The 24,559-nt window shown below is 36.8% G+C and overlaps 1 protein-coding gene across 1 annotated transcript in view; it reads left to right on the top strand.

The window, feature by feature from the left end:
* Positions 1 to 1,401: 1,401 nt before the first annotated feature.
* The window catches only part of hs3st4 (heparan sulfate-glucosamine 3-sulfotransferase 4), a 77,956-nt gene continuing 54,798 nt past the window's right edge, over positions 1,402 to 24,559 (top strand). The window contains exon 1 of the mRNA XM_005796791.2: positions 1,402 to 2,896. Within this exon, the coding sequence (XP_005796848.1) occupies positions 2,301 to 2,896 (596 nt within the window). The 5' untranslated portion in view covers positions 1,402 to 2,300. The remainder of the gene's footprint in view (positions 2,897 to 24,559) is intronic.

Raw genomic sequence — 24,559 nt, 5'->3', positions numbered from 1 at the left:
TTTTTTACAATAGCAGAATGTGGACAAATATTTGTGCAATGGAGATGCATCTAGCACCACAATTTTGATTGCAGCTAATAAAGTGATCGGAGTATATCCATGCCACATAATGGACTTGTGTTTGTTCCCTCTGAATAGCCAGCTACACTCATCGGCGCTCAATGCGTAGTAGTAAAGTTTTCTCACCTTCATGTGATGTAATGAAAACTTCTCTTTCCTGTTTTATTACCCATATTCATGTGACGTACTTGAGTCCAATAATATCCAACTATTGTGATCCTCTCTTGTGTGATCAGTGAAGTGGAAAGCTGTTTCTGCCCTATCAAGATGGTGTCAGAGCAGAGCACCTAGATGTTGGATGTGCGTCTTCTGGTGGGAACTGTCTGTTAATGCCTAAATCCAAATTAATGGTTTGGAGATCCAAGTACTGACTGATTGAAAACACTGATGCATTCTTACTGATGATCTTCTCTCCTTAAAGTCTGACATAAAGCAAATGGTTAAAAAAATATATATTTTAAAACACAGTTTTTGTTCCATCTTTTGATGCTGAAAAGCCTCATGGGTACATTATGTTTTTGTATTTGTATTTTCAGAGATATAATTTAAATCACAGTTTATATTTACAGTCAAATATCTTGAAACGGTCTACCATAAACTTCAAAGCTCTGACTCGCCTTTTGATTTTGTATTAGTGCACTAGATGTTCTGAAAATAGATGAAAAATATTCTTCGCATTCTATCGTTATATGTAAAGTCTTTATTTCCACAAAAATGCAGCAAGTTAAATCTTTCACTCCAACACTCTGTTCCTATTGACTGGGCCAGGTGCTCATAGACTACTGAGATACGGAAAAAATATATATAAATATACATTGCTCCTCAATCATGGAGATAGCTTTGAAATCATTTGCATTTGAACAAATTTCTTTCACTGTGTGCAAAAGGATCTAATTTCTGTATGACAAGATTTTGATGATTATTTTATTTGACAAGACTTTTGAACATGCCATTGAGATTGTTTTTAGTTTTGCTAACATTTCCGGTGATCTTTTCTGCTTTATAATGTGTATAATATTTACTGTACATGTGATTTATTTAACTTATACAGTTTGTGTCCGTAGATGTGCATACAGGAGATTCAAAAGTCCACTGATTGAATAAAGCATAAATTGAATACAAGACAACTTAACATTATCTACTTCAATTCGGCATTGTAAACACAACTTTTTTGTAAGTTTAACTAGTGCAATTCTCTATAAAAAACCAGCAGGGTGCAGGCATGAGCTTTCTCTAAAAAAGAAAAAAAAAATACATATCTAAATGATGTTTCTGAGATTGATCTTAATTGTGAACTCCAAACACTCCGAGTTAATTCACCTCATGGTAAGCGCTGACAAATCTCAGCAGCGGGAGTCTAATCTCCGCCAGCACCCACAGGAATGAGCGGAATTTTCTCTATCACAAAACTCTCTCAGATTAGGAAATCTGACGTTTACAGTGCTGTTTTCTGCGCGGACACGAGGAAAGGTGGGTGTACACACTAGTTGTACTGTGTGGCTTTACTGTGCCTCAGCTCAGATGAGCTCACACAGCCGATGCGCACATCGTAGGATCCTACCAATGTGAGAAGGCGTAAGGACACCGAGCGGCAGCCTGGTAGTCAGTGGGAAGTGTGTAAGCTTTTGTGCAAAGGCTGTCGACTTTCCGCAGCACAAAGTAAATAGAGAGAAGCACAAATGCTCTTGTGTTCATTTGTTTCACGTTGGAGAGACTCGGTGGATTTGTAGGTTTTCTGTCTGAATGGAAATCCACTCTTTTCATCGCAGACGGGACTGGACTTCAGACTCAGCGGCTGATAGGAAGAAGGCTGTACTTTGAACACTCTGCTTTCTTCTTTCTTCCTTCTTCATAAAATGCCGAGATTCCGTCTATCGTACACTGTCCACTTCAAGCCGGGCTGTTCATCTGGAAGGGCGCCAGACCTTCAGTCTCTCAAATATGCAAGTTCAGTCCAATAAATTGTGTCATTGTCTGTCAGCACTGGAATAAGAAATCAATACTCAAGAAAAGAGACGTGATATTCCTCCGGAATTTTAACGACCCTCTCCCTTCTCCCCCCCTCAGCCATCCTGATAAATATGCGCTTTGGTTGGATTAGGGTGGTCTGGTCCAGCTTGGCGCTTTTTTAGCTGGAGCAGCGCTGATGGGGACTGATTTTTACTGTTGATTTTGTCCATGCAAGACTCGGGGTGGAAACATGTCTGGCCACTTCTTTGAGAGGATCGCTGCTATCAGAGATGGCATTTTGGTCCAGCACTTCGGTTTTCACCTCTAAAGTGCCCCGGAAAATCTTATTCATGTTCACCCTCTCCCTTTCTGTCACCTACTTGTTCTACAGCTTGATGAGCTGCTACAACTCGCTGCAGTTCCCGCTGCAGGAGAACTATGTGTTTCAGGGCAGGCTGGTGACGGAGGATACAACTTTTGTGACACTGAGGGAGAAACTTTACTCGGCTTCGCCAGGCTTCACGGAATTCACACAGGCTGAGAGAACAACCGCGGCTCCGACGGTAGGAGAGAACGATGAGGCCGAACAAAGGACAGTGGAGTGGATTAGGACGCAGGCATCTCCAACTAAATCTGCGGCGGCGTTTCGCCCCACCGCGCCGGAGAGGGAGCACCAGGAGATCAGCACCACGGACAGCGAACTCAGGGTGAACTGCACCTCGGATTACGGGGAGAAGAAACTTCCCCAAGCCATTATAATCGGGGTGAAGAAAGGGGGTACCCGAGCCCTGCTGGAGGCTCTCAGGGTGCACCCAGACGTGAGAGCCGTTGGGAATGAGCCACACTTCTTTGACAGGAACTACGAGAAGGGACTTGACTGGTACAGGTGAGCTCTCAAATCAAACCGTTTAATGGGCTCAAACAATGCTTTGCAGATTTAATTAAAATCACCACAAATAAGATTTGTGAATCGTAATTTTTAGCACCTGGCTTATGATTGATGATGACAATTATCCTTTGTTTGATTCACAAATTAGTTTTGCGTTATCTGGCTTAAACTTAGTGTGCAGTATCAGCACCAAAAGGAGAATAATAACTTTTACAGATCCTATCAGTGTAATGTAACATCCATTGTAAAGATTAACACATTTTGTGACTTTTCTTTTATATTATAAAACACTTGTTTTATAATAGTGAATACACTTTTCTCCAAAATCCTGTTTTTATTATAATAATTTGTTTTACCTCATCAGAAGTCCAAATAGGATTCAGATTTTCAACTCAATTTTTCCAAGTGTCAATTAAAATATAAATATTTTAAAATAATGCACACAAGACTAGTTTTCAGCTCAGGGCTGTTACCGATTTCTAAAACAAGATAGATGTTTTAAGTGCCAGTGGATTTATTTTCCTGTAACTTTATTCTTTAATGTCACTTTAAAGTCCCTCATTCTACATTTATACTCTGTAGATATTGTAATAAATGTCTACGGTTATTTTCAGATGCCTCAATGTTGACACCAATAATATTTGAGCTATTCTAGAGTAAAATGTTGTCGTATATCTGATTTTTAAAAATTTTACTATTTTTATATTGCTATATCCATCCATTGAATATTTAAAATAGTAAATAACTAAACACTTTTATAACACACACGTTCCAAGCTTGTTACCTAAATGGTTGGAAATAGTTCTCAAATCGTTTTGATCCGTTGACAACACATTCACTTTGACTCCAGGTTTATTAGCTGTACATGTCTGATGCATTCATAGGGGGAAGAAAAAAAATCAATTTGAGGCCTTGTTTGTGGTTAGTTGGCCATGGCTCATTTAGGTGTTCTCACACATTTGCTACCATACACACATCTTCAAATTGAGTCAATGAGCTGATGAGAACGATGCTGACTCTAAGTCCCTTCTGCTCCTTTGTAGAACTTTGTTTGTTATGTTTGGGTTATGGAACATCTGCTTTCATCCTGCTGCATAGACACGGGAACTCTCGGCTGCTCATTTAGCCTGTGCTAGTGCAAGCTGTTTCATTATGCTTACGGTGAAAGGCTCATTAGACGAGAGGACGACATGCTTACATAAATAATAACAAATGTGCTTGTTGCTTTTTGAGTCCCTGAGCTTACAAACTTTGAGAAGAAGGATTCATTTCACTTTCAACTTTGCCAGTTTTAGGACATCCACCAAAGGATTTAACTCTCAGAGAAGGAAAATAAACATTCCTTAATAATAAAAAAGGAAACACTGAAGAAATCAAGATTTATTTTCTCATTTCAGCTGCCAAGGAACATAGGTAAATGGTTAAAAAGTAGAAAACCACTTTTCTTTTTCATCGATAAAGAAATTAATTTGACTAAAGCATGCCTCGAATGATGCATTACACGACATCTTTCTCCTCAGCTGGTAATGCTCTGGCTAATGTGCACTTAATGGAAGTGAAATTATGATCACTTACAGATGTTTGAAACATCAGTGTAGTTAAATGAGACCAGTGATCTCATAAAGTGTGATTCATAAATTTAGGACTGTCTAAGTAACACCTGCTCCACATCTTGATGGAGATGATATATAAACTACAGGGAATATGACCCTAACACTTCATCTGTAGCTGTTTTTAATGTGTGTGTGTGCGTGTATGTGTATGTTTTTTTTACCCAAAATCCTAACCTTGTTTGGCACAGTTTCTTAATCTCATTACACAGTCCTACACATATCCAGTTTTAGTCATCTCAAGAGAGAACTGGTATTAATGGACTATATTTATTTATTTAATTATGTTTATTTTATTTTTGGAATAATTTAATTTAAATGATGGTATAAAGCAAGCAAAAAAATACAAGACGTAACTGCACAATTAACTTCAAATTTTTAAAAAAAGAATATTTCAAATTCTAACCTAATGCTTTGAAGTGTTTCATCATTAGAGACAAACAAAATGTGAACAATTTTTAGAAGAGAAACTAAAACTTTTAAACCTGAAAGCCTTTAGAATTGATATTGTTTTCTATGTCCAGTATCTGAATAAGCTCCCTGTGAGGGATATCTTGGAAAAAAATGTGTGTGCAGGTAAGTGCTGTATCACACCAGTGATACAGCAGCGCATTGCAGGCAAAATATTGTTTCCAGACCTGCCTATATTTCTTGTACTTACAGTTCTATCTCCAAATACTAAAATAAAAAAATAATAAAATAAATTATTCATTTGTTAAATTAGAATTATCTAAAAAAAACAAAAACTACCTTTAAAGTATTATTTTCTTTTTGTAGAGAACAAGAAAAGCAGTGTTTCAAAATATTATTAGAACACATTTATTGTACCATTCCTTTTTTGCCAGTTATTGTCTTCTATAGAAATTTAAAGTTAAAGGACATAGGGAGAGGGATCTTTGACAATTCCTCTGCACCATCTACAGTAGATCTACATTGTAAGTTCATTGGTTGCTACACTGAAGGTTTTCTTAGAGAAACTAATAGATTTCTATTGCAATGTCCTGGTATTTCAAAAACATGTCAAGATGACATTTATTCAAATGAGGTAAAATGTGCATATAGAAAGGTAACAAGCTACAAGCATCACAGGTCCTCCTCAGTAGTTAACAATGGGTGTTACTTGGCATACCATCTGTTCAACTGTTCTTTTAGAGAAAAAAATCCTAACACATGCAGACATGTAACATGCATACCTGGCACAATAGGAAACAGTGTGAACGTGACTTTAGTCTCATCCAACCAGAGCACATTTTCAGTTCAAGTCCCAGTAGCATTTAGAGAACTCCGCATTTTTGCATTTCTGATGGTAGGACAAAGAACCTTTTTATTCCGGCATGGCATTAAAAATATATTTAGAAGCATGTTTTACTTCTTTACTGTCCTCCTCTCTGTGTGTGTGGCAGGATAAAGGTGAGTCCTTGTCATGCCCAGTGGCCAAGGGCAAAAAGAAATGGGCTCCTGTGTCTTTTTCTATTTGAACCCCAGGAAAACAGGAAGCCATGGACTACTAACCGAAAGTTTCCCAACAAATCATCTTAAAAACAGGATATGAAAACCTTTTATAAAATAGTTAAAAGGTATTCTGTTTTTTTCTAGGCACAAACTGCCATTTTACAGCATGATCAAGTACCTATGTTATCTTCACTTATCATACATATATCAAACATGACTTAAAGGAAATTTGTCATGGCATCACAGCCATATCTGATATACCCTTAAAATTGTGCTCTGTCTCTTTAAGAACCTTATAACCATGCTGACTCTTCCCCTTCAACACACCATCATAACAACGCTTTTCCATGGTGTCCATTGATGCCGTTTTCAAAGAGCACCAGACTGAAAATGATCTCAGCAGTCACACAGATTTCACCAGGTGTTTGCCGATTTTTGCAAATTTTTGCAACCACTATTCTGGTTGAGTTCTGCGGTCAAGGTGAATGGGGGGCAGCGGGAGCACAGGCTGATGCCTGAAGCTCCAAGACGGAGCTTTGAGTAAATAGGCAGTGCATTGTATGAGCAAACGTTAAGACATCCCTGGGTGGCTGCCACAAGAGATTGAAAAATTAATTTTAAGATATTTTAGAAATTTCAATAACTGTGGAGGCAGCTACAAGATATTTGTTAAAGTAATTCAAGTTGGAAATTTGGACAGTTCTGTATTTCTCACTGAGATTACTCATACTCTTGTAAAAACAGCTTTAGCTTTTTCAAAGAACATGAACTTACATGTTCATAAAAAAGGCACAGATCCACAGATTTCTATTAAAATATTAAAAAATCCAAGTCTGCATCAGGTATCACAGACAGAGTCCAGTGCTTGTTTTTTTTTACTTTGTTCTCTTGAACAGCTTATCTACCATATTTAAGCAGTACCATCATCACCACACACACCGGACTTCCAATAGCGCTTCAACACCTCTATCTTTATTTCTCAGTAAAGAGAATGAGTCATCACAGCAAGTACTTTATCTCTTCCCTTTATTTTTGCCTCAAACTGGTACATATGCTCACTCACTTTGCAATCGAAAATTCCTGATGCATGATAATCAATACAGCCGTTTTTATCACCAATTCTCAAGTCTTTGCTGTTTGTGCTTTAGTGGAAAGATAATGTAGGTCGTAAATTGCACTAAAGAATGCCATCGATTATCAGTCATACATGAAGATGTGTGCCCACCGAGGGTGAACACTCACAGCAGGAAGTTACTCTGTGTTGACATGTTTAATGAGGATGTAATGCATTAGACATGTTGACTGTTTGGTATTTTCACTTTAGGTAAATGTCAAACAACAGTGTTTACTGAAATGTTAACTAACAGAATGAATAAAAAAGTAAGAAGTATTTTACTTTATCCAAAGTAAAATACCAAAGTAAGATAATTCTTACTTTGGTATTCATTCTGTTAGTAAAACAAAATGAATCTATTCAATTAAAATAAAAAAAACATACATTAATTAAATCAGTACATATTATAACATATTTATTCAGTTGATATGGTTGTCACCATCCTTCCTGTATTTTAAAAATAACATGCTGTCGAGAACTGACAGAGGCTGTCCATTTCAGAAGAATGTGGGATGGAAAGCAAAGTGACTATGATCAAACAATACAACAGGGGACTTCTCGTCATCCAAGATTATCTTCTGCATAGCATTAATGTCTGCCAGCGACAGTCTGGAACATGTTATTAGGCTGTTCACATGGTGTAAGAATGTTTTTTTTTGTAACTGTGCTCGGAAATGTACTTTTTAATTATTGGTAACTATGGCTGGAAATTGTAAGCAGTTCCTAATAACTTTTCTTTTTTTTAAATTGTGTTATGTGTTACAAGTAAAATTGATAATTAACAAATCTGACTATATTAATGCGAAAGCAGAAATTTGAAAAAGCTAAAAAAGTTAAATTTGCCAATATTCCACTTTAGAATGAAGCATCTGTTACAGGTAGCTTTCCACTGGCCTTGTGGTGTCTTTATGAGGCGCCGCACTGTGCAAATCAAGCAATTAACAATTTAACCAATGGATGTTGGCGAGATGGACACATACCTCTGAAAGAGGATTCTGCAGAAGAAAAGTTAAAAAACAACTTCCCTAACATTTTCTTTTGACTATTCTCACGTATGAATAAATTATTTATTATTATTATTTATAATAAATTAACAATTCTTAACTTGCTCCTTACAAAAACTGAGCAAAAGTGGCAAGTTAATATACACTCATAACATTTATCAGTATAAAGCTTTACAGAATATAAAAATCAATATATGTGCTGGACTTCATCAAATAACTGGTGCTATGAGGGGTTTGACACGTAAAGGTAACAGCAGCCTGGAGGAATTGTAACACCCTTAGACAGGACTATAGATCCTGAATTATAAACCTGCAAAAGAAAAGAAAAATGTGAGCTTTGACGGAATAAACGTGGTCTAAAATAAAAAAGTTATTTGCGGTTTTATAAGGTTTTGTTGAAAAATGACTTGCCACAAAAGGCAAAATAAAAAGTCAAAAAGAGATTTGTACACTGCACAGAATTATAACTGCATCTAAATAACAATAACATGTTGAGAATTTACGAGAAAATCACTAGTGCCTCGGAGGTTAAAATGTGCTCACTTTAGGGAATCAAATTTATCCAGTGGAAAAACATTTAAACACAAGATAAATCAGCTCCCTGCAAAGCAGAGTCAGAGTCTTACTGAGGTCTGCAAGCTCTAATATCTCTATGTTATTAAAATGACACTTTAACCCCTTTGCAATAAAAGCCAAAAGGATGTTCCCATAAATCTTTTGCAAGAGATCTTCTTACCCCTTCACTGCTGCCATCCCTGAGCTCAGACAGGAGCCAGCAGTAGTGCTAAACCCAGAGGAATTTAGTTAACACAGACTCCAGTTTCATTTCAGCCAATTCCATTCAACAGACTACTATATGTTTTTATTTTTGTTGCCAGTTCTCCAGTCATCTTTTATTCATGATTAAACATGGCCTTTGTAAATAGATGTCACAGTGTTGCCATTTCCAAGGATTTCTTTTTGCTTTATATGAGTTGCAGTGTTCTGTAATCAATAGATCATTTACAACTAAAACTTTTGGCTCAGGGAAGGTTGCTCAATATGGTTTATTCATTCCACATATACCTTATCATTGAGATAGAATATTTCTTTGCACACAGCAAGAATATATGTTTAAAAGTAAATACCTATTCTTGGTAAACTTCAGTGTATTACGGTGAAATAAGCAGATGTGGATTGTCGAAGAAAACATTGTGAAGAATTGGGTTTAGTGTGTCATCATTCTTTGGTCATTAGAAAAGACTTAGTGACAGGAGGATTTTAATGGAGATGGGAATCCATGGGCAAGCCCAGCAGCAGAAAGTCCAAATCCAACATTTATCCCTTGTTTAGCCCTTCTTTACCTCTCTTGGTTCACTTCATGGGGGCAGCTTAGCCCCTGACTCCTTCCACCTGATTGGTAGCCCAGGACTCCACTCACTAAGAAGATGAGACGGAGTAAGGTGGGCCAGATCCCCAAGCAGGCAGGATGCCATCCTCTCCAGCTGGGCCTATGAGCCGCAGCAGTGCCTTCCTGTCCCACAGCTCCCCGACGTGGCAGAATCTGCCGACGCCTGATAAGACGGCGCCAAGACTCACAAGGACGTACCTCTCAGTGCTCTGATGCCGATGTTGCAGTTGTGGAATTAAACTTTTTAATTAGCAGAACACCCCTGAACTGTCAGGAGAGTGGACCACATCTCTCTGGTTTTCCTCATTGCCCACCCCCTTCCCACTTGATCCAACTAACAAACGCCACAGAGCTGAGAGACTTAAGCTACAACAGAAGCAATCATTCTTATTTCCTGTTTGCCAGTCTGTTTAAACTCAACACAGCTCAGAAAGATAACACATTATTTCAAATCACTAGTAAGCCAGACACTATATCTGCTCCTTGCACACGTACACACACACCAATTTCTAAAATAATGTATCAGGCAGCCACTCTGCCACTATATCATCTTTTCCTCCTTGTTAGATCAATATTATGATGAAGTCATGTACTTCAAGTTAGAATTGACTTCTTGTGGTGAAAGGGCACTGGTTGGTGATTGTCAAACATTCAGCTGATTGCAAAGTGTAGTAGAGTACCAATGAGTGCTTCTGCAATCTAAAAGGCAAAAGTGGCAACTCTCATATACAATTCGGTGAAGAAGTAATTGCTCCTTTACAGATGTCTGCAGTTTTAGCTCTTTTGTGCCAGAAGATCAAAAAATGTATAGAAAAAAACCAAACCCAAGTAAATACACTGTTTTCAAATAATAATCGACATTAAGGCGTTAAAGTTATTCAAACCTATGTGATTCTATTTAAGAATCTAATTACTCCCTAAGCATGAAAGTAGGGTTTTCTAATTTTTGTGGCAAAAACTGCCATCAATCATTTGGACAGTGCATCTTTTATGTCAGTGTACAGGATTTTGTGCAGGACTTTTCTTTTCACAGTTGTTTTAATTCAGCCACAATTGAGGATTTTGAGTAAGAACACTACATTTAAGATAATTCCACAACATCTCAATCAGATTTAAGTCCAGACTTTAACCTGGACCAAAAACTATCCAGCTGTATAACCTGACAAGCTTTGTCTTACGGTCAAAAGCTGATGAACAGAGATCAGAATTTAAGGTTCCAGCAATGATGGATCTTTTTGATATGCTGTGTTAGTTTTATACTAGATGTAACAGGAACCACACCATCCATGAAGCTTTTCTTTTTTATATATAAAACACATGGAATATGAAAGTCTCTATAATGGCACGCTATGTGGTGGTGGTGGTATGTTAAGCATTAACGGAAAGCGGAGTTGATTATTTCAAGGGGAAAAAAAACATTTCACACTAAAACATGTGCAATGAAGGTGTAAATATGTGTGATTTTTCTGTTCAGTATGAGGTGAAACCTACACATTTTATTAGGTTCAAGCTCAATCTATTTTACATAGAACCATTTCAAGCAGTACACAAGGTTTCCATCTGATCTGCAGGAAATATTACAATTTGATAGGGATAGTTTCATGTCAGGCAGGCTACGGAGTTACATTTTCATTCTGAAGGTTTTTAGTTTTACCACTGATTCATTGTTGCTAAATTAAAGTGCCCTTGCTTCCAGAACCACAGATAAGTTTGATCTTTTTTTTTTCCAGAGATCAATGGGAGAAGTAATAACACACCATAGTATTTGCATATGAAGAAAAAACCCTCTGGAGAAGTTAATGGGCAGAGTCAATTTCATCCTGCCTTTGAAATCTATTTATTTGCTCCTCCTTCTCTCTTATACCTTTGTCCTTTTCTTTTAGCCTGCTGTAGCTACACTACAATCCCTCAAGTAAAAGTCTATTTTACTTATGGCAAGAATTTAATTCACCAGTTTCCTCTTTTCTGTTCCTTTGAAATAGCCGTGAGTAATGGTTTTCCATCAAGTCTCGTATCCACGTTTTTGTGTCCATCAACATTGTGGGATCAAATTCTTTAGCTGCCTATTCCTCTAACGCTCCTGGGTTAGTGGGAAGGGCTCACACTTGTGTTTTTTTCTGCCCACAACACGGACAGACTTTCTGAAATAAAATGACATTGCTTCATCTGTTAAATTATTTATTTTAGCCCCAAAATAAAGTATTAGCTGAAGTCATTTTATGCTCAAAGGGATTCATTTCTCCCAAAAGATTATTTGCATGCGGCGGAATTGGAGTGTTCTGCTTCCAGTCTGGAGAAACAATGACTCTGCTCGGCAGAATGCTGGTTTACAGACGTCTTTAAATCTCTGCAAATAAGGCTACCTTGGGACAAATACGCATGTCAATCATACTTGTCAGGATTCCAATTTCCCTTCCACATCTCCTGGAGCACTTGTGCTGCCTGTGCTCCTTATTGGCTGGGAGGGATCTGGTCTCATGACACAAGCTGATGCATTTGTTCAGTCAAAGGGAAAACCCTGACAGGAATGGTCATGGAGCCAAGATGCAGAGGCCTCTGGGAGTATGTTTCAAATGTGTTTCCAGGAGCTGATAGGTGCTTCTGTAGTATGTTATGCTGAAAGATGGTGGAAAGAAAATGTTTGCCTCTCCCTCTGGAACAGGGAGCATTATCACATGAGTATGACCATTACGCACTAAATATATCCACCAAAATGCTGAATGAACATCTTTGTTCTCATCAAGACAAAAAAAATGTTTTGAAACAAATTAACATAAATGTGTGGTCTTTATCAGATCACATTTAATTTATTTTTAACTGCTATAATTCACAAAAAAGAAAAAAAAAAACCTGACAGACTTAATTCAATTATAGCTGTGTGATGTGTTGAGACTCTAGAGGTGTGAGCTAATTCCTCTGTTTACACCCCTGAGTCACTGTCACAAACAAATACAAACACATTCATTGGCTTCCAGGATGTTGTCTGCACGCCTGTCCCACCATCTTTGAAGTTTTTCATCGCTTTATGTTGTTTGCCCATTTATGTTCTTTCTCTCAAATCACCATGTGGTGTTCTGTATAAATTTAGCACAGTGTGAAACATTGTATGAGCTATGTATTAGACGCGTGAACTCCCCTTCTAACATGCAGCTGAGAGATGCTGTGGTGATGGGTTAACTTTGGACTGGAAATCTTCACAGTGCAATCCCGATTTCGCAGCTCTGCAGCGAAACATATTGCTGACATCTCTGCCACGGACACTCAAAGCATTTGGTAACTTGGAAGTCATTAACACAAGCTGTGGCATTTGCCAAACTCCCCTGAGACTTTGGATTAAGCCACTGAAATGCAAAAGGATGCTTTTAGGGATTATGCTAATTGCTAATTGCTGTATCAGGATGTGATTGTTTTTCCTGGGTAATTTGGATTATTGGCATTAGAGATTCAGAAGAAAGTTGATGTGTTCTGCCTCTCTAATAACGTTGTTACCTGCTCTCAACCATGAAGCCAACTCTTCCCTTGTGGGGGCTCTAACATCAGTGAAATATTGTCTGCAAGCTTGTGCAGGCACAGTAGACAACACAATCACACACAATGAAATGAACAATAAAATATGCTGCAGACAAATTGAAAACACTTTTAGTTTAAATTAGTGCTCATGTAACAGCATTAGTCCTGCCCCGGGGTTACTGTGAAGAATTTATTTCTGGCCTCCTCTGGCTCTTCTCATAGTCAATATTCATCAAATGAGTTCTACATATTTTTTTTTTTTATTTTAAAAACTAAAATGTTAGAATCACAACATTGCATGTATAATCACTTTCAAAAAATGCTAAAAGCTTTGTGTCTGTGACCAACAGAGGGCCTTCTTCAACCTTGTCACCCAGCAACTGCACCTTTTAGAAATCAATTATTTTCTAGAGTGAGGCAACCTGCCTTAGCAGTGTCTTCATTTAACTTGTCTTAATGTAAAGTGAAGATAAACATCCCAGAATACTATTGTCAGAAATGATTTATTTTTAATCTTCCTAAGATTACTTTTTGAAAAGATTTTATGAAGATTAGTAATACTTATTTTTGCCTGATATGCCTTTTTTTTGCCTCTGTCATTGGACAAATATATTTAATTGCAAGTCTTCCACCAGACAGTTTTACTATTATAAAAACATTTGTTAAAAAAAAAATTAACAAATAATTCCAAAGTTTGAAGTTGTAGACCAAGACTGATCACCACACTGATACAAATCTGTGTAATAATTTAAAATCTTTTGCAAGCATGTACAAAAATTTGCATTAGTATAGAAAATGTGCATTTTTTTAAAAGTGATCACAGGGCAGATGTTGATTTTGAACTTTCAGCACATTGTTTTGACCTTTCTTGTGCAGTTAGGGCAGCATCTGAAAATTGCACCACTCTTGAGGTGCTTTATTTGGTAGCAAAAAACCTGAACGGCTCCAACTTTATCTGCTGGCCTTACCACTGTGAAATATATAATATACACACAAGAGACAGTTTGGAATATTTTAATTAAAGGCCAATTATATGGCCTTAAGGATATTATGAAAGAGCATCAATTTGGATCCATTGGTGAGAAATTAAATTAATGCCATGATTTCAAGTTGCTTGGTTGGCTGATTTTCAGGGTAAATTAGTTAAAAAGCACTAACATTTTCCTGACACTAGGGATGTCCTGTTTTGATGCCATGGCCTCAGCATTTTGATCAAGTTGTTTTTTCAATGGTTAATATTGACTGATATAATTTCTCAAGAAAGTGATACAAAATATAGGCCTTCAGTTTGTAAGAAAAAAATCACAGTGCATGTCTTGATGAACAAAAGGCATTGAAAATTGTGTTGTTCATCGATCCAATCTAAGTTTTTGTCAACAATCAAAGTGTTTTTCACTCTTTGCCATGATGTTCAGTGAAAAAGATGCAGAAGATCTGTGCTTCTGCAACCTGTCTGTCTGGCCTGGTTTGTATTCTGTTTGCTAGAACACTACCAATTAATTTGCATCATGCATTTTAATTAGTAGTGTAATTTATGAAGCAGCAGAAAAGTGTTAATTTAAGAAGCAGTAGAAAGTGACTTCTGTAGCCTTTTTCCAGAACAGGAGTTTTAACTAAAACGCTATCCAAAAATGTTAAAAGTTAAATTATAAACGAGTCCTATCAAAACAGTAGAGAACGATTTGAACACAATCCCAGCATTTCAGCAAAATGTACCACATAGAAATTATTAGCAGGAGCAGGAGATCTGTTCATTTTGTTGGTTTGGATCGGATACGTCTTTGGAGAAAAAAAATATATGTTGTAACAAGACATCTCTCACTTTTTAGAAAAACTGAAACTGCATCATCCACAACATCATTGATTATTGAACGAATGTGGAAACAATAACAGTGCTATTGTAGTCCACATAGGGTTTCATTTTACTGCACTTTAAAGCCACGGAGTACATAGTACTTGTACTGGGAATCAACATCTACACATGTTCGTTCCCCACGGACAGAATGGGGAAAGACAAAATATCACTTCTGAAAACATTGAATATCAAGGGACTGATATTCTCCTCTAGATAATTAACCATGAGCAAAACAGTGTGAAATTACAAATGATTAGCTAGCAAACTAATATATATTTGTTGCTTCCTATCTTGGAGAAACTTCTACATTTTCTGTGACAAATGTGTTTTTCAGTCATGTGCACTTTTAATCTTTACCAACTTAGATTTACCACCTTTCGTTACCTCCTGCAGTGTATTGCAGAAGTATTTTTGGCACGTTTCAGTCGAGGGAAGCACAGAAGTTTCTCTGCTGAGTTCAGATTTCTATTTGCTTTCAATCTCACTGACTTCTATCAGTAACTGTGGCTTACTGGTAGTACTGCTTTCACAGTTTAAGATTGTTAATTTGATCTAACGTCTAGCAGTGTCTAACTGCCCCATGCTATGATGCAAGTTTCCATTTGCATTTAATTTTCTAATCTGTGTATGACTATAAAATATACTGAAAATTAACATTAAGGAAAAAAAAATTAAAATATTCATGTTCTATTTGGAATATTAATGCATAGATTTGTAATTACTAAAGTAAAGCATTTTGCTTTGTTGCAACTGTATCAAAACATTCACTTCATCTGTCCCAATGCAGAGAAAAAGAAAAAGAGACCCTTGCTAGACCAAAAAAATAAAAATTAAAGTAGTCAACTTGATGTGTTGAAAGGTGAAGCAACAAAGTACAAATGCTGTATTTACAATGATAAAAATCTCATGAAAACAGCTAACATCATCACAAACTCAATAGCACCTTTACTGCTGATAGCTCATATAGCCACATTTGCAATATGTTACAAAGCTTACAGGAAAAGAAAAAGACTACTCACAAATCCTTTTTCCTAGATTTACACATCTCTCACCTAAAATATGCTAAGTGAATAATTGACCTTTAATTCACACAGTATCTTGCGCTTATTAAAAACACAGTCTGTTTGTTGGAACTTCACTGCTCACCCAAACAGACAGTGTTCCTCAGATTTAGGCAAGAGAAACAGAATAAATCAGATCAAATACCTTGCTACAGAGTAATAAAACTGTTGGCCAGAAGTCTGTTCAAGTCATCCACCTCATAAAGCAGCAAGCTTTAAGCATTCTATTAGAATCATTTTGCATTAGGATCCTTGACTGCTCCTTGGTTTCTCTTTTATATGAAATGTGAACAGCAGTTGGTTTTTCATTCCTTGCATCTCAAGTACGACCATAGTGAACCGACGAAAAGTTGCTTTGTACTCTAATCGACCTCTGGTTTGTTTCATGTCCACAAGTAGGAAGGAGACAGAATCCTAACTATGAATTGATTTTTGAATGAGCATACATTTACTCTAAAATGCTTGCATGACTCATTGAGGCTATGCAGTGCAGCAACCCCGCTGTCTTAACTGATTTGAGTAACGAACACACATTCTTCTTTTGACTCAAGGTCATTTTGTCATCGCAGACTTAAGCAGTGTCCTCTGGTTTTTATAAAGGACCAACTTACCATGAAAGTGTATCTGGGCTGAGGTGAGAAGGTGACTGCTGTAACTAATGGGTTTATTTAATTCAATTTATTGCCTCTGCTGCCACATCATATGAGACATGCTGGTCACTGTAGGATTGAGGTTTCATAAAAGAAAGAGAGATTACTCCCTTTTTGAAAAGGGCAGAATATAGTCTAATGTCATGCTGGATTTTGGTGCCTGCAAAGCCGGATGTAAATCTGCAGAACTAAATGAATATAGGTTTGTGGTGAAATTTTGGCTCTTAGGCTTATTGTGGGCAAGCCGACCAATCAGAATCCTGCCGTTGCTATGCTCACAGGGCTGGGAATCTGTAATAAATGAGGGCTTTGTCAACATGTCCACTGTTGGATCCTGGAAGGCAGAGTCTTTTGATTTCAGTGTGTCAGCTGAAAGGCACTCCAGCACATTTTTTTTCTCTTCTAGCCCATGTTTAACATTCACTGCTATCTTTTTCATCTATTATTTATCTCTATGGATTGAGTGTGGCATTCTGTCTCTGCTTTAAGCATACTAGAATAATTAATTAATCCTTAACATTATTAAGTTTGATACATGTCAAGCTATATCTCCCTCCAAACACATTGTCTCCAATTAACATTTTCTAAATTTCAGATACAAGCTGTAGAATACAAATGAAGCAGTCCGAGCTTCTGGCAACACGTTGTCTTGGCTCAAGGCAAACAGCTTTCTCTTAAACTTATTTTGCATTATACCTTTTCTTTACAGGAATAAACATGTACACTGTTTTGGGGGTCTTTGGGCCTTCGAAATTTAATGCACCATGATAATTATGTAAGCAATGGAGCAGTGCTTAAGGACGGAATTTCACACCTTGAGTTTAAATAATGTACGGTGTAAATTTCCTAGGCTGTAATGTTCACATGTTTCTTCATGCTGTTTTTATGGCCTTGATGTGCAAAAACACAGGGTGCTGGTGCGGCAGCATGTTTTTATTTAACTAATCTCTGTGAGGGGATTATAGGCTACAAGAATCTGCTTGAATCTGTATGTTGAATAAATAAATGTTTGTTGCTGTGTAGAATCTATAAAGGCAAAGCGTACGATAGAGGAGTCAGTGCTCCAGCATGTTCACAGTATAAACCATTATACGGCTCAGACAACAAGGAATAAAGCTCTGAGGACCCAGAATTCTGCTGTTTTTCTCCACTACTGTGTTGATTGCAGGTAATTTCTTTCACCTGACATCCCAGATGTGAACAGACTCCTGATTACACATTCAAAATGCTTCTTTTCCCTTAACTTGTCAAGTTTTGTCTTTAGGAAATACATGTTTGTACTATTTGACATATACTGGTGCCTGAACAATGTTGAGGAGGGAGGGGAGGAACTAGAATATTTTAGATTTTTTAGGCTTGACACTCTTTACCTCACAGAGGGATGTCTGTGGAGGTGCAGAAGAAAAATATTCTGACGTATAATGAGAGAGTGGGTTGCTCAGGCTCTTTGACATCAGACAGGCTATGCCTCCTGCCCTGTATAAGTGCTAACCCACAGAGTCAGATGTGGTTCTTTTTTCCCTCTATGAATCCATTGGTTTTTGTGTCCTCAGACCTCTTTCCTCTTTTCTTAGCTTTTTGTGAAGCTCAAAATGTGAAAAGCACAACAATGTCCACCACATGTTCTGTCGTTTTCTAAAGTTGCCAGAAAAATCATGCAGTGAAAATGAACACAATTATCCAGCCACCCATTGTTCTGACACAATTACAAAAAAAAAGAACGGAAAGTTTAGTGCATTTTTTGAGCAACTTTCCTACAGAATGTTGAGGAATTGTATTATTTTATTACAGTCAAATATGTGTTAGGGTGACTAAAACAAACTTCAAACGCAATGTCTTATAGTAAACAAGCATAAAAAGAGGTTAAAATGCAAACCTAATTTTATTGTAATTTTTGAAAATCATAACGAATGACATTATGTGGTCAATATAAAATATGTCAGAGGAGTAGAAACTTATTTTGATGTTATTTGCATCATGGTTTTCTATTCTTATGGTTAAAAAGTTTTTAATTTAACACCATTAGAACATTTGCTTTACTTCTATTTGTAACCCCACCTAGTCATATTGGAGTCGAACCAGAAACTCACAGTTGACAACAACTAGTCATAAGTACATGAACATTTTTAGAATCAGGTCTTCACAATCTAGTAGTTCTGCAAACTGTGAAGAATCCAACATTTGTTCTAATCCTGTCACATAATGTGGTGTACCTTGTAATGTTACGTGGGTCACAACCTGTTTTCATGCCTATGAAATGCGAGTCCTGCTTATAATATAATGTTTTGTATGCTCCTTGTGTCTTGGGAAAAATGTTGTGAAATTTACAGACTGCAATTGCATTAAGACAGATTGAGCGCTATGGCAGGACACACATGATAGTTTTCATTGGGGTTTTATGCCTAGTTTTCTTCTGCTTATCTGTAATCAAACAAAAAACCCTGATAATGTTGCTATAACATCTGAAACAGAAAAGGCATCATATTAAATCTCAATATCACAAGAATAGCATAAAACGGCCACTCTGCAAGGACATTTAGTGTTGCTTTTTGTGTTACAATGACATTTAACCCTGGATCTGACTCATATCACAAGCTTAATTGGAAGGTCCTGCTCTGTTGCTCTGCACCAAAAGAAACCATTTTATACCTTATACATGCCGTATACATTCTTTTTTTTTATATGCCACTTGATTGATATGCTAATTATTGGTGAACTTTTTACCTTACATAAATGCCATGGGGAAATGATTGGAGTGCTTAGGTGATTGGATAGTTATTTCCAAATGTTTCAGATCAGATTATATGCTTGTTTGCAGGCTCTTCATATGTTGATCTGGTCATGTGAAGGTTTAGAGCATGGCAGTTCTTGAACTGCAGTCTGTGATGCATTACCAGAGAAACAAAAAAGGAAAAACTTTAGAATGATGAATGTAAAAACACACTTTAAAATTTATTCTGTAGTGCTCTCTAACTCTAAATAACACTCTATATACCGTATTATTTTTGGTTTAAGTATAGACACTTTAGGTCTTCGACACAGACACTATGAATTTTATTTTTGGGTATGTTCTTCAGTACTCATTCCCTTGTATGGGGCTTATTTCTTGTATTCTACCTTACAATCACAAATAAACACAATTTATACATATATCTGTCTAATTGTCTCACTTGTTTAGCAGCTACTCATACTGAGTGGTGACAAATAAACAAAAATCTGTCTTTTATTGTTATGCACAGTCAGTGGTAAGGAATAAAAGAGCCTAATAAGATGTGGATGTGTTGTTCAAGTTATTTATATAAAGGAGTCCTCTTTTTTTAGTACAGGTAATGAGGTATGAAATTATAATGCAGCATAAATTAGCCAACATATGCAGCAAGAAAAAAATTATTTTCATTTTGCCAGTCCTTTTAACATTTGAGAATGATTAGACAACAGCTGCATGGCCTTGAGTATAATTTCTGCCTCATCTAGGAGAGTGTTTGATTCAGTGCAATGCCTTGCGTCTTTATACCTCTATTCCATAATGCCTTGATTTAATGTCCTCTCAGAGGTCAGATATAGTTTTGGCAACAACAAACCACTTGCTTTAACACTACTCTATTAATAACCGCAAATAAATCAAGGCCCAAAAGGAGTTTCCTAATTTGCATGCAGTTTTTCAATCCCCAATTGAAAACATGTGGTCCATGTCCCGAATAATCAAATCTCTGATTAATTGTTGTATTCTTATGTGTGCATTTTTTAAGCTTCTTGATTAACCTGTAAGTGGTGCAATGTGAGCTCTGCTCAATAAGTTCTTGAACAAATGTACCTAAAGCAAAACATTTTGTAGTCTTTATTAATTGCATGGTTTATCACAGAAGTCATTTCTTGTGAATTGTCAGAGATGTTCTTTTGTTGAAGCTCTTTGTCAAATTTTTGCTCATCATCCAAAATAATGGCGTGGTTACACAGAATTATTACGCACACTAATGTCAATATGGGACTTTGCTCTGTGTAATGTAGTCTACCCAGAAAGGATGTTTCATTATATAGTTGCAAAATTTGGGGGATTAATTTTGAGTAATTATTTTCACCTGTGTTGCATTATGCAATTTCTGTATTTCCTGAAGGAAAATAGTGTTTGGATATTGTTATTGAGAGACACTCAGTATGGGGGTGAAAGTTATGTTTGCCATTTAAATTATTCATTTGAGTAATGGTATTCAAATAAGATGATTAAATAATATTAGAAACCCCTTTTAAAAAATAAGATTTCATTTTATATAAAGCACAAGTGTATGTGTGTACGTGTATGTAAAGTTTTATTTGGAGCTGTGTTTGTTTTGAAAACCGTATTAATACAGCCTATGTACGGACTACATTTTAGCTGCGTATATTCACACCATATCATGAATTACTGAAGTGGTGCCCTTATAAACACATACATACGTTTGGGATGTAAAAATCTTGTTTCTTTTTTAAGCAAAGCTAATGCTTGACTGAATTGACTGAGACTGTCTAAATGAATACATGCATAAAGATAAAAAAAAAACAATAAGAAGACAGGACACCAGTTCTATGGTTATTGAGGCATCTATATTGTTTATGTACCATTAGGCTCACACCGTATTCTCCCCCTCACTTTTCACATGAAAGCATATATTGCTCCAGGCTACTCTCATTGTACAGCAGCTTGTATGATCCAAGCTGCAACAGAGATATTCACAAAACACTCTGAGATAAAACAAACATTAAAATTAAAACAATACAAATTAAACATATACAAACAGTGGACACTGTGATTGAAGGCATTTTCTGCACACATAATTTTGACTTTGTGGAGATGCATTTTGCCAAGGCGAGATATTGGTATCAAACTCTGATGAAAATGAAGCCACAGTAATCAAAGACTCTGCATTAATTACATAAATGAACAAAGGAATCTTGTTTCTCAAGATAAACACCATCAAAGTTACTGAAGGAAGCTAATGCAAATAGGGTCCTTGGAGAGAGGCTATGAAAGTGTCTTTATACGCTTGTTGACAAAAAGACATGCATGATTTTAGGGCCAAGCATAATAATAATTACAATCATGGTGAATTTGTGCATTTCTCAGGAAAAAAAACTGACATACTGAGCATTGGGATCATTAGCTATTCCATTTTTTCTCAACTCACCATTAAAAATGTACAAAGCCACCATAGCTGCAAAACATGGCAGTCGGGACTTTGTCTTGATTTGCAAAGCAGCCAGTAAAACGTCTCAGAGTAGGTGGGCATTCTCTTAGATGTTAAAATGTATGAATTATTCATTAAGCTGCTATTCCAATATTTATCACAACTGTATATGTGATAGCCCTTCATGTGTGGGAGGTAGCAGGTATGACGTCACATGTTTAGATCTCTTGGTAACAGGTGAATCCAAAGAATTTAATGTCAGAAACAGGGTCCAATTATCTACTTTTCAGTTTATCAATTACAGCAAACTCATTAGAAGTCTGCAGTCAACTTGAGTGGATTTCAAGAAAGCAACTAGGTAAAGGAAGATTGAATGGATCTCACGTTATTCACTCCCATGCTTAACCAAATTATGCACTGAAGCATTGTTTATCCATCAAACTAGGCCCTCTTCCAGCAATCCACTCACAAAGAAATTCAAAATTAATTGGCAACACCAAAGCAGAGTCACAGCAAACAGACAACTTTCTTCCTCTCCCCATGATGCAAATGATATTCAGAACAGAAAAAAAAGCAACGCTCGCTGCGTTTTATGTCTTATCCGTCTCGGTTGTAATGCCAAAACGCAGTTGGTCTGTGGAGTGTTTTACCTCTCCACCCACACTTCCCCGGGGTTCCAGCTGGATTTTCCTGAATAAAATTAATGCAGGATAGAAAGCAGCAATCGGGAAGGCAAATGAAGGATTGTGAGTGACGGTCTAATAATTGGGGTCTGGTCCTGCTCTCCATCCTCTTGCTGATCTGGGGACAGGAAAGGAATACGATTCATGGAGGATTAAAGGAGCAGAGCTTACTCAGCAGAATAAACTATTTGAAGTAGGGACACACACACTACCATACTTCCGCTCTTAAAACATTCCTTTAGTGTACTCTTTAAGTGACTTCCTCAGATATATTGCATGTGCCTGATCTGTTCTGAAAGTTACCCTTTAACTATCATTGGCCCTTGTGGAGCGTGCTTTTCATTCATGTGAGGTGATGAAGGGGAGAGTTGCTAAATGCTGCACCTTGGTGTGAGCTGTTTACTACTGAGCCACTCAGCGAAGTGACACATGCATTTACTTTGACTAATAAATCATTGATGGTCTTATGTGCATCGATGGAAATGCAGTGTCAGTTTTGATACTTGATTAGCATTTCTGTCACTTCACCTTATGTTTAACATAACTCCAGCTGTGCAACTCAATTCACGTTGCCCATGGGCATGACTATGATGAGCCATTCCTCAAACTGACAGCCAGCCATAGCAGCATATCAACAAATGTGTAATTTCACTGAATATATGAAGCAAATAAAATGCAATGTATGGAGTATTTGAATCTTGTAAAATTAGAAACAGGAACTGATGGTGAATATTCTTCTCTGTTTTTCATAGAAACTGAAATATATCCACTTTGTTTCATAAAACAGTGTTCTGTGTTTGAATGATAAAATATAATAGTTTAATTTCAATGTTACTCTCAACTTTATTATAGCAATTGAGAGAGTAAAGGCAATATCTGTATTCCTAAGGTACATAATTTGTGCCGAACATTCTTTTTGCTGTAAAGTCGTACACACATCACTGTTAGATTTTTAAAGCAAACATGACAACTATGAATCATACATTGGATACATCTTATTGCTAAACCAAAATATTAAACTAAGCTATGCCTATGAAACAGGAACCAATCTCTCAGTAACTTTAGCCTGGTAATGAATGCAAGAAGAAAATTAGCTAATGGTGTAGGAACCTGCTCCACTCAGTAATGTGTATCTCCAAATAGAGGCTGTTCAGACAACCCTCCACTGCAGACAAAATACTGACTCCTTTTAACACCACATAATCCCACTTCAAAGAATGTAAAGGCTCTTAGGTTAAGAACATATTCAATGAGAAATTTCATCATGCTACCTGTTATGAACAGATTCGGTGTAACAGTTTACCCCTAAGCATCTTATTATTTGCCTTTCAGTTACCTTGAATAGATAGGTTCTCTATAGGAAGAGAGCTCTATATGTGCCTGAATCTAAGGTCGTTTGCAAACTCACTGATGCTAATTTGTTGGACACATCCATCTACACCCATTTAATGTTTGATTTAGCCAATTATTCTTTGTTTGGTTTGGACTTTACAGGACAATATGCTTACTCAGTATTCACTAGAACATGACAGACACACTGCAATCACACATGCCATTTCCAGTAAATGGATAGCAGGTGTGTCTTTTAACATAGCTTCCATCGCATCGTCTACTCAAGCTATGTTTATATGTCATGCAAGAGTCTGATTAAAGTGCACTGTTTGTATAGTCAGTAATTTGCAATTTGTTTAAATATTCACTTCCTTGATTAATTTACAAGAAAATCTGTCTGCTGAGGTTCAGTCTTCAAGTAAACCTGACACTAATCACAGCACAAGCTAAAAACACAAGATGCAATTGTTGAAACCCATCAACAAAAAACTGACATCTTTGTTTTCTTTTTTGAGATTTAGAGGTAATGTGGGTATGACCTTGGAAGTTTGCCATAATTTAATTGAGGGATGTGCTTGAGGCACATTTTCATGCACGCAGTTAATGTGGTGATGAGAGGATATGGTAATGTCCACTTTTATTCTTTTCCTCATTCATCCTGGCTGTGGTGATTCCTGTCCATGTTAATGTCCGCTGCATGCCTCCTGATGAGGGCTGGTCAGCCAGGTCACCATTTGCAAAATTCCTGTCAGGTCAGAACCTCTCTGTGGACATGAGGAGCTTTTACTTCTCAGTTCATTAGTTTATTTTGAAACTATATGATATGAACCAAAGCTA

Source organism: Xiphophorus maculatus, chromosome 16 (genome assembly GCF_002775205.1).
Source record: "Xiphophorus maculatus strain JP 163 A chromosome 16, X_maculatus-5.0-male, whole genome shotgun sequence".
Classification (NCBI taxonomy): Eukaryota; Metazoa; Chordata; class Actinopteri; order Cyprinodontiformes; family Poeciliidae; genus Xiphophorus; species Xiphophorus maculatus.
Note: the sequence above shows the minus strand (reverse complement) of the source record. Positions and strands in the feature narration are given on the sequence as shown.